We start from the raw sequence: 14,784 nt of genomic DNA, 5'->3' as shown, positions 1-14,784 counted from the left end.
CACAGCTGCTGAAGTTTTATTCTTTTATTTTTGAGGCTTACTCAATTAATCGTTCACACAGTGTATAAAATATTTGGCAGTTAAATTTCTGGACAGATTAATTAGCAAGTCGACTCTGTTTCAATCGTTTAAGTGACAAACATAAAAAGTGAACAGAGTTTGGTGTCGACACTAAACGTGATGTGAGCACTGCGTTCACACTGACTTCATTTAAACACATCCAAGACATTACTGGTCGATGCCTTTGTGACCTTAACAGATTTATTTACCTGGAGGTCGCTGTAATGAAACTTTAAACAGTTGTTTTATAAAACTGTTCCACATTTTGGTGTCTGAAAATGTGTTTCTCAAACTGGACATCCTGGATTGTATTTCATGTTTCACCTGTTTTGTGTTAATGCAGCTCGGTTGTTTTCTTTTTCGGCCTATTTTCTGCCTGATAATGGCCTGTTTTCTGTGTCAAGCCTGTTTTTGGTTGCTTTTTTTTTTGCTTTTCGGCTTGTTTCCAGCATGTTTGAGCTCTGTCATGGGCTAGTTTTCATCCAGTTTCAGATCTGTTTTCAGACCATTTTTGTCCTGTTTTGGGCCTTTTCCCAGTCCATGTCCAGTCCACTTTTTGCTCGATTTCGGCCTGTTCTCAGCTTGTTTCCAGCCTGTTAAGCTCTGTTTTGGGCCAGTTTTTGTTCTGTTTTCAGACAGTTATCAGTCAGATTTTTTCCAGCCTGTTTTTTCATCCTGTTTGCTTTAGCTTTATTTAGGGACAGTTTTGGTCAGTTGTCAGCCAGTTTTTAGCCTGTTTTCGGTCTGTTTTGAGCCTGTTTATCATCTGTTTTGGTCAGTTTTTGATCTGTTTTCTGTCTGTTTTGGGCCTTTTTCAATCTGTGTCCAGTCCACTTTTTGGCGATTTCTGGCCTGTTCTCAGGCTTGTTTCCAGCCTGGTTTAGCTCTGTTTCAGGACAGTTTTCATCCTGTTTTCGTTCTGTTTCCAGTCTGTTTTGAGCCTATTTGCCGTCTGTTTTGGCTCTGTTTCGGGTCATTTTCTGTCTTGGTTCAGATCTGTTTTTCAAAAGTTATCAGTCAGTTTCGTGCCTGTTTTGGGCCTTTTTCCAGTCTGTGTTTTGGGGCCGCTCTTGGCTTGTTTCTAGCTCCGTTTCAAGTCAGTTTTTGTCCTATGTCAGTGTGTTTTCTGTCCATTTTGGGTCTGTTTTCAGCCAGTTTATTTGGTCTGTTTCAAGCCAGGTTTTGTCCTGTATCTTGCCTTCCTGCGGCCATTTTTCAGCCTGTTTTCAGACGGAGATCTGTGCAACACGTTTTAGTTTTGATGGTCTGCACCTTGCAGAGCTCTCGGAGTCAGAAGAACTTTTAACAAACAGTAACAAAGAGAAAACAGAACAACATGTTGAAACTGTGGCTTTAAAGCAGAAGCTGAAGTCTCATTTCTGTTTTGATATCAGACCACAGCTGAGAGTGAGTGAGTGTGAGTGTGTGTCTGTGTGTGTGGCTCCTTTTCTAAATAAGGCCATTGACAGAAGGTGGGGGGTGCCGGTTCCCATGGCAACCAACAGAAAGCCTCCGAAGGCACATGGCAGACCCCCCTCCTCTGGTAACCGACGGCAACCAGCCAGCATGGCTCAAGTTTGGGGGTTCACACAGAGAGGGACTCGATGAGCTGAGGCATGATGGGAGATGTAGTTGAATGAAGCCTATTCTTAGTACTACTCACGTCTCCAGCAGTAGTGACACCATCACTGCTGTGTCCTTGTTGTATTTTCAGTTTAACTTTATGAAATACTTTATCCTGTCTGCTGTCACCAAACATGGTGAACACTGTAGTTTATAGATTCACAACCAGGTGAGGTGTCACTGTAACAGCCACCGTGTCTGTTATCAGAGCTAACAGTCTGGCCACAGTCAGAGTTTAACCTCAGTCATACCACAGGACGAACTGTACCAGAGGAACTGATCACAGGAAGTCAACCAGGAACTAAAGGTTCCTGTTTGTTAAGACCATACAGATCAGAGCGATAACGGATTAATAAACTACAGATAACCTCCTGTCTACATTAATGTGAACACTCACCATCAGACAAACTGCTGGTTGTTGTTGACTGTAGGAGTTACATGGTGATGTCATGTACCTGCAGTGACACTCAGTCTAACCTCTGAGACCTGTAATCCACTCTGTGTGTGTGTGTCTGTGTGTGCATCATGTTAAGCCTCAGTAATCCTCAGGCAGCATCAGTGTCACACATGATGATGATATATAAACATCTGTGTGTCTGTGATGTAATCATGTTGTCAATAAACTTTAGGGTTTGATTAATCGTTGGGTTTATGACAGTTGGTGTGACATTTTGTTACACCATTATACAACACCTCTTTATACAGTTTATTTTTATCCAACCAACACTGTAGACCTGAAATTAATTAATCTAAGATCATATACAAAAATGTAACATGTAACATGAGACCCTAAAAAAGAGGCTGGATCATGGGGAGTACCACCAGTTGGTCCAGGAGCTTCTCCTCCATGATGGACGATTACAGGCATATTTTAGGATGACTCAGGGGCAGTTTGACAACCTGCTGTCTATCATCAGGCCGTACAGCTCTGGGTATCCAGCAACCACTACCACCAGTTTCTCCTCCATTGTTTACCAACTGTAAACTTGTTGTCGTGACGACCACAGAAGGCCCGCCTCTCAAATCATCCAGTTGGACAATTGGAAAAAAGCACAGGTGACGTCTCAACTTGAGGAGTTCAGAGTGCTCTGGCAAGAACACCAGGCGCCTATAGGGCAGAAACGCAACTGTGTAGCAACGCAAAAACAGCAAGCAAAAAGCTTCATTCTATTTAAAATCAATTACAAAAAGCCGCCTCCAGCTGCTAAAACGCTTTCCATGTGATCAGGGCCTAAGTGTTTTAGAAGACACACTATTACGATTAACAATAATAAAGAATTTATTTGTATCAAAACAAATTTCAAGTAAAACTGCTGCTCAGGTGAGACAGGAAGTAGTATAACATGTTTATACTGGCCTCAGACGAGAAGATATTTGGGTAGATTTGTGTCCGATTCGCTCCTCCCGACAGTCGTGGGGGATGTTCCTGATTGGAGGCTGATCTGAACAGATTATCCGCAGCGTGAGGGGCTTATAAACATCATCTGAACATTAGCGACTGTATCAGAGTCTCCCTGGTTTTGAATCCTTAATATCCAACATGTTTGACATTTATGACTGAGACTGTGAAGTGTGAATGAACAGCGATGGAATAATGAGCAGAAACCTGCAATATCAGAGCAAGCTGACCAGAGGATGAGCGCTTGTGTAGAACAGAAACATGGCTGCCAACAGCACTAATAGGTCTTTTGTCTCCAGAGACAGACGGACAGTGGAAACATAGCTGGTTTAATATCTATATAGGTGCTCAGCACAAACATAGCACGTACATGTGCACCCAGCTGATGACGACAGTCCACCGTCATGTTTATTTTGTATCTGGAGTTAAGTTTAATCGCACAAACTTCTGTCTGAAACTGTTTAAACATCAAGGGTGTGGTCGAGGGTCCTGACTGAATCATCCGGTGTGAGCGCTCTTACAATTAAAAAATATAAATTGATTAAATCTGTCTTTACCTCTGTGCTCTCACACGTGTTTTCAAAATCAGTTACGACTTGAAAATCCTCCAGTGTGCATGAGACATGACATGATGAAGAACAACATGTTTCATTCACACTGTGAAGAGGTCAGAGGTCACTGACTGTCACTGACTTTGTTATGTCAGCAGCTCCACTTATAACACTGAATATTGATTATTTGGCTGATGACGGGCGGACTGACCTCACACACACACACACACACACACACACTCAACTGTCTTTATCCGTACCGTTGTGTCTGTTGTGTCACGACATCTGATCTGATGGAAGCTCTCTGTTAGCTTTGGTTAGCTGCTAGCTGTGTGTGTGTGTGTGTGTGTGTGTGCGTGCGGTGGGCGTGGCCTCTCTCCCAGGAAGTCTCAGTTTAAAACAGCTGAATAATGGATGCTGTTTCCATAGAGATTAATGAGCTGAGGTTAACCTGCAGAAACCAATGCTAGCACCTGCTGTGTGTGTGTGTGTGTGTGTGTGTGTGTGTGTGTGTGTGTGTGTAACAGAGCTAACTACAGAGCTACAGAGTGTGTTAACCTGCAGACTGTCAGTCAACAAACACAAACGTCTGATTAATTTAAAACGTCTAATATATAACATGTAGTGTGTCTCTGATGGCGAATGATCAGCTGCATCTTTGAGCACTCACAGGTGTGATAAACATACACAGGTCACATGACTAATTAGTAAAGAGTACAAGAGTTACCAGTTAATATTTATGTCACAGAAAATGACTCAAATCCTGTGTTTCATTAAGTCCGTATGGCTCCAGTGTATTCAATTCATGGATCTAAAATGCTGTGTGATATAAATATTAACTTATACATTCCTCCACTGGTAATTTGGGTCCGAAGGGAGAGATGAGCCTCTAGGTCCCTTGTCACTTCCCTGTCACTCCCCCTTTCCGTCAGTGTCGAGGGACAGAAGTAGGACCTGCATCTATGTAATGGGATAAGGTTTAATCACATATTATTCTTGTAACTCTTGTACTCTTTATGAATCTTGCTCTGAAATAACCGTGATAATTAGTCATGTGACCCATGTATGTTATCACACCCGTTAGTGATTCTGTTGAGCGGACCTGAAGACGCCACGCACTGTTCGCTCCTAATTAGATCAGAGTAACTCAGTTCAGTGTGCAGCGGTTTATGTTGATGATTTCATCTGAGATGTTCCTGCGGCTGACCAGCACCTGATCCTTGAGCCTGGCTGTGCAGAGGGAGTTCTGTTTACTTTAGTTTGTGTTTCTATTTGAATTTATTTCAGACAGTTTCCATGTCTGTAAACACGTCTGCTTCTTCTGCTGTAATTTGACTGTGTTTGCATTTTATTTTGACTCTTTGAGAGAAAACCTGCAGCCGTCCAACTCTCCTCTTCTCTTCCTCTCTCAGAGTCAGACATTCAGATTGTTGACACTCTCATGTACTGAGCTGGAGTCAGGATGTGTTAGCTTAGCTTAGCATAAAGACTGGGAACAGAGGGAAACAGCTAGCCTGTTTAAAGTTAAAAAATACACCTGTGAAGATGAACAACTGGGGGGCGCAGGTTCAATTCCAATTCCAGCCCTTTGCTGCATGTCATCCTCTCTCCCCATTTCATGCCAGACTTTCCTGTCCACTAAAGGCAAAAATACCCCAAAAATAATCTAAAAAAAAAAGAACAATTTTTCAGTCAGTTGACCTGTAACCTTTGACCTGTGTTAACCGTGCTACCTGTGTGTGTCCTGCAGGTGAAGGAGCTGGGCCGGGCTGACGAGGTGTTGGACCTGTCGGACTACGAACGCTGTGAGGAGATCAGGAAGAACAAGAGTCGCAGTAAAAAGAACCACAGCAAATTCAGACTGCAGCGCTGCAGCACGCCGGGCAACACGGTACGCCTGTCTGTCCGTCTGTCTGTCTGTCTGTACACCTGTCTGTCTACCTTTGAAGACATATGGATGTTTTATATAACTACAGTCAGTACTATTAAACATCTAATGTGAGTAAACTGAATTTATTAAACTATCAAGTTTCACCCACGTGGAGCTCAAATGTTAACTAAATGAAACCTGACTTGAGTCTTGTTTCCATCCACTCCTGTTCTGTGATATTAGTATGATATATATATATATATATATACATGAACAGCTGGTCCGTGCCATTAAACCACCACAGAAGAAGAAGAGGTGGTTAAAAGAGCTCCAGTCAAAGCTCAAACGATCGAAAACATGATGGAGATAAAACTTGTCTGTTAGTTTCATGTCTTAAAGTGAGGAAGGTCACAGTATGCTCTTTGCCCGTCACACACATCTCATGTTTTCAGCTCTTCATGCTTCACGTACGTCATCATTTATTCAGTCAGTCTTTTACCCACACAACTACTGTCACACCTCAGACAGAAAACACTTTTATATCTACATCAGTTTGTTAATAAAAACAGAGTCAGTGACTGACAGCAGCTGACTGGAAACAGGTGGAGCCTCTGCTTTACACACACACAGACACACAGACACACACATTCAGCAGATATCTGCAGGCCATCCCACAAATACCCAGAATGCCCTGGGGAGGGATCAGGTGTCCTGCAGACAGGTGGCAGCTTCTATTACACACACACACACACACACACGCACACACACTCGGCCATCTGGTGATGTGTCTCCCACTGAGGCCTCCTAAAACAGTGTGTATCTATATGTGTGTGTGTGGTGTTCTGCGCTGTGATAGGTCAACTAGTGTTCTGTCAGCGTTTTTGTTCAGTCATTGTTTCTCAGTGGAACTTTTGTCTGACGTGAATCAGAATCAGAAGTATGTATCATTAAGTATGTTAACATAAACAGGTGACTCTCATTTCTGTTGGCTCTTAAAGGAACACGTCAGCTCCCAAATGACCATTTGTATATCAGGTACTCACAACGTGTTCATCTGAATTTGTGGAGAAAACGTTGTTGCAGCGGTGTGAACTGGCCGGTCTGAGCTCGACTTAAGCCAGCTGATGGTGTCACCTGCAACTCAGCTGGTCAAATGGCTGGCAGCTGGTTTTAGTACGTAAAACCTATCACCTCTTTTGACAGCCAATCAGCTTGTAGTGAAGTCTGCTGGTCAGGTCAAAATGACCGCAGCAGGTGTTCTGTCCCCGCCGAGCCCTCTGTTTCTGTCCTCACGTCTGTGTTGCTGTTTCTATTAAAGTGCACCTCCTTCACAAACAGTCAAACTGTGGTAGCGGCCTCGCACCAGGCAGACAGTGACAAGCAGCTTAGAAAAAGACAATGAAGATCTTTACTGATCACCTCTCACATTGATCGCAGGCTCCTGAATTGAATCAAATTAAAACCCTATTGTGGCAGACTTGGTGATATCAGCAAATATTGTATTGTCCAAAGAACTGATATATCGTACTGTGGTGAAACTAGTGATTTACACCCGTAGTTGAGAGAGAGAGAGAGAGAGAGACAGTTAACAGAGAAGAAAACCTGCGGTCCGGCACATGGCCTCAGCCAGACTCGTGTTCACATCCCTTATCGATCCTCCCATGGTGCCTCGACAGAACAACAACAAAATGTACCACTTTGCTCAGCATCATTGTGTCCAGAGAGAGCACCAGTGTGTAGCTGTTAGGAACCGATAAGCAGAACTGTAATTCGAATTTCCTTATGATTCATTTGGGATCCAAATTTGGAGCTGGTTCTAATTAGGAACCTGTTCACAGTGCTCAATCCTCGCTGTGTAGCTGACTTAATTTACGAGGTCACCGATCGATTCAGTGATCCATCAAGTTCACGTGGAGTTTAACAGACAGACACTCATGTGGACTTGTGTTTTGGTGTGTTGTAGGTTCCTAACCTGGTCTTCCTGGCTGTCAGTCCCGAGGAGAAAGAGTCCTGGATCAACGTCCTGAATGTCGCCATCACTCGAGCCAAGAACAAAATCCTGGATGAGGTACGAAGACAAACACAGAATCCATTATTGTCTCTTCGTGGACTCCATCAGTCACTGAGGACAGATTTGATTTATCATCTACATATCTCAAGTGCAACAATATGTTAGTCCGTCTTTTAATACTGTCTGACTTCCTGTCTGTGGCTCTCAGCTCCAAGCCCAATGGTTCCTACTGAAGAGGTAAATGTACAGTTTCATCAGCAATTTTCTAAAACAGCTGATCACCTTAGTTTTTATCAAACAAACAGGAAGAAAACAGTATTTTGTTGTTTGCTGGGGACTATTTTCAGTGGCGGATTAATTCGCACCTGGAGCTCCATAGTTCCTGAAGTCTAGGCTTTGGTAGAGGTAAACAGGAAGTATAATGTTGGTACTGAAAGTGTGCTGAATGGTCTGTGAGCGGCTCCTGTGTGCAGCGTACCCATGGATGTACAGGCATCTATTGTTGGATTACTTTGACACTGAAGAAAACTTAAAAACGTGATAATTATCAGGCAACTTCTGGAGCGAATTCTACTCTATGATTTTAAGTAATGGTATCATCTTGAAGTGTAAGTCACACTGAATCAGAGAATGTGTGAATCATGTCAGTGTGTTCAGATTTGATTCAGTTGTGACTCCAAGAAGGAATGTGATTTTTGACACAATGCATCAGTCTGTCTCTTAATTTCCTCCACGATCCGTGTGTCTCTGCTGCAGCTTCACCTGCTGACAAACAACAACAACTAACTTCCTGTTTTGTCACACAGTATCTTTGTCTTTGAGCTCTGGTTTAAAACGGTGTTGAAATATATTGGAGATGTCATCATGTCTGATTTTAGAAAGCAGTGTTTCCTGTTACTGATGTTTCATGTGTTTATTTCAGTGTCCTCACTGACAGTAACAGGAAGTATGTTAGAGCAGCTGTCTGCATATACAGCCTCTGCTCAGCGTTCAGTCAACAACCTTCAGCCTTTTCCACCAGTCAATACTCTGATCAATACTCGGATCAATACACTTTCTCTCACACACATCGTGTTCCAGGCTGAATGAAAGCCTCTCATGAACCACATTCATGCCATAGTGTTACTGTCGTGTGTTCCAGCCAGTGTTTCCTGGAAAAGTATTAAATAACAGCATGTATGTAAATCTGTGTAAATTCCAGGCCTGGTCGAGTTTATTCAGACTGTGCTGGTGCACAAAAATGCTCTTGCATTAAACATGTTTAAAGTCTAACTGCAGATCATCAGGAGTTTTTGAGAAAGCTGCTTTTGATTGGTCAGAATTTCCATGTGGGAAAAATCCAGGAAGTAAAGCAAACGTTGAAGAAGAGTACACTTGCAAGATAAATGTGACACTTTCTAATGTCACAATGGAGGGACAACTACGCAGGCTGATTTTAGCGCTGCTCATATTGCTGTCATTGTTCATTTTAGTCAAACCATACAGTTTGAAAACGAGGCGCGGCTCCAACTAGAAAACAATGTTTTGATGCATTGGATGTGCTGAATGTGCATATTAAGGCAGTACAGGAGGAGGTGCACATTAATAATCCTCCAGGACTGTAACATGCTCATGTTTAACCCAAACAATGTGTCATGTGACTGCAGTTGGTTCAGATCCAGGTCGGAGCACCTTCTCACCACAAACGAACCGCATCAGAGTTCATTTGTAACCCGGACAAAGACTACCTCTTCAAGAAGGTCTCGGTCCGGTTGTTTTGGTGTGTTCACACCTGCCCAAACGAACTGCACTTAGGGGGCAAATGAACTGTGAAGGAATACTTCACCCACAAAATGACCATTTGTGTATCAGTTATTCGTGCCGTGTAATCTTGATTTGATGAAGGAAAGTGTATTCTCTCATGCCTCTGTGGACTGGGAAGTTTGGAAGAGGATGTTTTGATATAGTTTTGCTGTTGTTGAATATGGTCCCCAATCAATTAATAAATTATTAATGTTGCTGTTTTCTGTGGAGGAATCCAAGAAAAGTTTCCTTTACAAATTCAAGGTAACATGGCATCACTAACTGATATACAAATAATCATTTTGTGGGTAAATTATTCCTTCAAAGTTCTAATATATTTTAAATGAGTCAGTTCTGAAAATCTCAAATTAAGTAAAAGTTTTCCTGAGCGCTGACCTTATTGTGTAAAAGCTGTTCTGAGTTCTGATCACAGCAGCATCCAGTGGACATTAAAGGAAGTGCAGCTTGGTACAGTTAGGAGTTCCTCAGGGGCCGATTCTGGGTCCCCTCGGTCTGAATGTATTTTTTGCTTTGTAAAATGTTAAACTACCCTTTACCTGAAGGACTGTTTGTGCTGTTTACAGGTGATCGTAGAAGACTCTCAGCTTTCTCATCTGACCCGAGATCGAGTGAAGATTCCTCACACCCGACGACTGCCAACCAGAGGTCACCTGCTGGCTGTGGTCAGTCTGATCCTTCATCATCTCCTCCTCTTCTTTCATCTTCTCTTCCTCCAGTATCACCTCGTTACTCTCCTCTATAAGAAGCCATTTCAACATAAATGGCCATTATTTCATATGAAATATTGAATGCATTTTGCCAAAAGTATAAAATCGTTTGTAGATTATTTCATATTTTTATGAGTATAAAATGACCAGTCAGGATGATATCTGCTCAGATGTGTCTTATAAATCATAAACTGTACATTTTGTATAACTGGTATACACAATAGAGAAATTGAAAGACATCCTAACTGGTGTTAGCTTGTTACATTATTCTGAGTGCGTTTTGGACTTCTTTTTTTACGTTGAAATCAAAAGTTCAACCCTAAAAACAGCATCTCACAGAACAATCTCAGCTTAAGGTCCACTTGATTACTTTTTCTGGAGCTTTTGACTGAATCACACAGTCCTCCTGGTCCTTTCAAGACAACCTGGATGACTTGCTCCAAGTAATGAAAAGTTTGAACATCTAGGGATTTATGACAACTAAACAAATTTAAATTGCTGATGATGACCGTGTAATAGAGTCAGAACATCCGAAACAAGCAAAGAGAGTAAGTGGACCTTGAGTACAGATTGTTTAGACAACAAAAACTTGTGTCGATGACTTTAAATGTTTCTTCTTAGAGTGTATACAAATCTGAAGGTTTATATCACTCTGTGTTGTAGTTGTTGTCACAGACTCACCCGCCTCCTCTCTGTCTGTTAGGCCTCCACCTCCTCCTCAGATGGGATGCTAACTCTGGATCTGATCCAGGAGGAGGACGCTCCTGCTTCTCAGGGAGCCGAAGGCTGTGCCTCCCACCTCAGCTCGGACTGTCCCAGGTCCAAAACTGACGGCGCTCTCTCTGTCAAGACGGCAGAGGCTTCTGGGAAATCCCAGAGTCTTCCCCGTGAGGTGGCGGTGGTGTGGGAGCACACGGGTCAAACCCCCCAGCCTGGAAAACGCCTGACGACAGCAGAGAAAAACCGCTGCGCCTCCATGGACGAGATCCTGACGCACTCAGAGACTAAAGCTGCTAAGAACAAGACAGCGGCGGCGACCCGCTCTCCAGCCTTGACGATGAACGGCACTGCAGCGCCCATCAGCCAGCTGCAGGAGCTGATCAGCCAGAAGCTGGAAAAGACGGAGCGGCTGCTGAAGGAGGTGCGCGGGGAGGCTGATGGGGAGGTCGGGGAGAGGGGGAAGATGAAAGGGAAGGAGTCAACTGAAGGAGCGAGAGCTGAGGCAGAGAGACTCCTGAAGGAGGCGTCAGTAGCCTGGAGCCAGGCCCGGGAAGTGCTGGAGGAGGTGAAGGAACTAAGGGCGTTGTACCGACAACTGGACTCCTCTTCCACCCTCACCCCCTCGAACAGCTCCAAACTAAACCCAGACCCCAAAAGCCTGATGTGAGCCGCATGGTACGGACTCATTCTGGTACGGACCGGATTAGACCGGTCCAATCCAGGTAAAGCCACGAAGCTGAGCGTTGCCTCTGCTTCTTTTTGTTGGACTTCAGATGAAGCTGCTGAGAACTGGATCAACCACTTTTAAATTATTTGGACAAATTCAGGTTTTGATTTTCAGCTGTCAGGGGGAACCAGGACTTGCCTGCTGACTGATACAGCTCAGTGCTCAGGTGCACAATGCCTCTTCACAAAATATCTTCCTTACAAAAACAACGTGTAGCATCAATTTAACTTAAGTTGTGTCCTTTGGGAGTATCCTTAGATACTTTTCCAAGCTTTGAAAATCCCTTAATGTCTCTCTTTGGTTGCACAAACACTTGAGGTACCTTTAAAAAAAGACTTATCTGACGTCTCTCGTCAAAGTAAAAGAAAATGTGCCAAGGCGAGAGATCAGAGACGAGGAAAACCCATCACTCTGGATCCTTTTTATTTCACTTTATGAATATTTATGTTGGAGATACATTGGTACGTCTTTTGGGAAATCTAAAGGTAAAGTTTTAGGTGAAACAGTTGACAATACAAATGCAGGGTAAATATTGTATGAAGGAGAGGTCAGAAGTGAAGAGGTGAAGGACTGAATGTGACGGTAGATGAGCAGAAGTCAAAGCTTCAGGATTAATTCTGGTATTTGTACGAGCTGCTTTGTTTGAAGATGTCCTCCTTCCTCTTCTCTGTAGACTCAGGAGAGCCACTGCTTTTCAGGGAGGTTTTGATGGTTCAGGTTTTGATCACGTCCACTCTGACTTTGAGTAAAGTCAAAAGCCTTTTTGGATTAGGTACAAGTTTTAGGACCCTTGAAGACCTCCAGATGAGGACAAACAGATACTATGCACCAAACCGTCCGAAGCGACCTCAGACTCTTCTTCCTCTTTTTTTCTGAATGTGAATTTTCTCTGAGGCTCTGGAAACTCAGTGACTGCAGTTGCAATGTTTGACAAGAGCAGGACTGATTTTCACAATGTTTGAATCCATCTCCACGCTCCTCAGAACACCTAAAACATACTTGAGTAGTCCCAAGAAGACCAGATGTCAGAGTCTTTGATTATTCTTCTCTGCAGATCAGGACTAGCTGCACTCTGAACAAGCGGCTAACAAAGCTAACAAGGCTAACGACTCAAGAAATTCAAAATCTGTAGAAGTCCGTCTAATATTAAGTTAGGACAAGAACAATGAAAATTACTAACAAGCATGATAGCTGTGCAGTCATTAACATCAGGGGAAAGTTATGCTAATGTTAGCTAATAGATTGAGAAAGATGAGTTTAGCCGACTCATCACGTACAAATTCGTAACTCTTCAAAGCTGTTTCAGTCATTCTCAACACCCTGAACCTCTTTAGCTGGTCAGTTCAGTAAACTAAAGACTAGCAAGTTAGCATTAATTAGCTGGCATTAGCTATCTGATGCTAACGTAGCTCCCTGGCTACAGAAAACAGGGATGATGCGATCTTACTGTTATGATCATGGATGTGTTAAGAGACCTGGATATGGCGTTGGAGGCAGAGGCCTGTTCATTCTTATGAAATTTGCTCAGTGGCGCATGAAGCCAAAAAGTTTAACTGCTGCAAATGAAATTATCCCAGTTATCTGAGAATGTATATCTGCAGCTGGATTAGCTACATGACGCCCACCATACCTACACGCCAGTCCCCGATCAGCCCCCTTACGCCCCTTGGCCCATAGGTGAAGGCCGTGATGAAAATGCTAAATTTGCGTTTAGCTAGCTATGAAGTGTTAGCTTAAAAGAGAGGGTGAATCATGTCTTCGTGTATAATGAATTATAAAATGGTTTATTGCTACATTTGGCCTCATATTTAATCACTACAATGTCGCTATCTTATTATTTTTTTTATTAAAAACATCTGGATCTTATTTAGCTGGACAGCTAGCTACCTAGCAGACACCAGAGGTCAAGGGATACTTAAGGCAAACAGTCATGAACCAATATACAGAGCTCCTAAAAACTTTGTCTCGTGTGGTTTAAAGATATCGATAATCTCTATGGACTCTGGGGCTCGCTTGAACATGATAAAAAATGAACATGTAAATGTCTTTTCTAAACAGTTTGCTGGACATAATCAGGTAGATTATGTCTTTCTTGATATAATTAAAATAAAATTACTCATCAAAATTACAAACAGGCTGATGCTACAGCAAAATGGGAAGAACTGGAAAAAAACATGTTTTACACGAACTATTTCAAGATGTTTTTAGGTAAAATGTAAACTTTTCCTTGCTATGGATTCATTCTTCTAACCATGTGTACTTTTATTTCTAACATTTCATCCATACTTTTCTTCTTGTGGTGGAAATCAGCTTCCTCAAGTCCTGATTCTGTTGAGAGGAACAATTAAACTCTCTGTAGACATAAAAATACACAAATGTTTACCTGGATAAAATGAACTGGAACTGGAATTAAAGCCAGATTTGTTATTTTACCTCCCAGTGAAGTGACGTGTGTCCCGCTCAGAGACGCTTCAACAGGTCACATGAGTCTCAGCCTCCTGTAGACTTAAGTACAATCACAGTTTTACTGAGAAAAGTTTATTTTTTTAGACAACATTCAGGCTTTTGTACTGTTACAGCTTAAGTTCAGCTGATTTCTGTTGTGTGTGTGTTGGAGGTTGAAGTGTGATGGGAGCAATAAAAAAGTGATACAAAACAGATTTGTTAAAAACTTCATCTGGTTACATAAATTTGGATCCACGAACATCAACTACTCAGTCACAAAAAATAAAGTTTGCAATAAAAGAAATAAGGAATATTTCAACATTTTGGCCAGAAAATTGTTTTTATAGTCTCTAAATTGCAGAACATTAAATTACAGTGGTTTTATTACACTGCCTGTAATGTACAACATGTCTCCTATTAAAGTTCAGGGCTCCCTGTGGAGGTTCTGACCTCTAATTTAAGACCGATGTTTGTTCAGTTATAAAAAACACTGAATGTAAACAGAAAGTTTGTTTACAAGAAAACTCCACAGAGCAGCTTCAACACAGTTCATTAATACGGATATAAACTCTGTTAATGTGACTGGATGATGTCATTACTTTAATGAATCTGATTTGTTGTCTGTCACGTCACACCGAGCAGCTCTTCGGTCAAAATGGTGGATTGTTCCTTTAATGATGTCACTGTTCAGCTGTTCAACACATCTTCCTGTTTCTGTTGTTTGATCTTCCGTTTGTCTCTGTGGCACCGAGCAGCTGCTGTAGCCTTAAAACCAGAGGGGATGATGGGAGATGTAGTCCGGCAGTGGTGGTGCTGTGAGTCCTGATCAGTTCATGTGCTAAAATAAAAAAAAAACCTGCAAACTGAA

At 42.4% G+C, this 14,784-nt stretch overlaps 1 protein-coding gene across 1 annotated transcript in view; it reads left to right on the top strand.

Annotated features, from left to right (window-relative positions):
- The window catches only part of LOC117266345 (pleckstrin homology domain-containing family O member 1), a 20,971-nt gene extending 6,187 nt beyond the window's left edge, over window positions 1-14,784 (top strand). The window contains exons 3-6 of the mRNA XM_033641488.2: window positions 5,384-5,524; window positions 7,467-7,571; window positions 9,881-9,979; window positions 10,728-14,784. Of these exons, the coding sequence (XP_033497379.1) occupies window positions 5,384-5,524; window positions 7,467-7,571; window positions 9,881-9,979; window positions 10,728-11,411 (1,029 nt within the window). The 3' untranslated portion in view covers window positions 11,412-14,784. The remainder of the gene's footprint in view (window positions 1-5,383; window positions 5,525-7,466; window positions 7,572-9,880; window positions 9,980-10,727) is intronic.

The sequence above is a fragment of the Epinephelus lanceolatus genome, chromosome 10, assembly GCF_041903045.1.
Source record: "Epinephelus lanceolatus isolate andai-2023 chromosome 10, ASM4190304v1, whole genome shotgun sequence".
Lineage (NCBI taxonomy): Eukaryota > Metazoa > Chordata > Actinopteri > Perciformes > Serranidae > Epinephelus > Epinephelus lanceolatus.
This window is presented reverse-complemented; position numbering and strand designations above follow the sequence as displayed.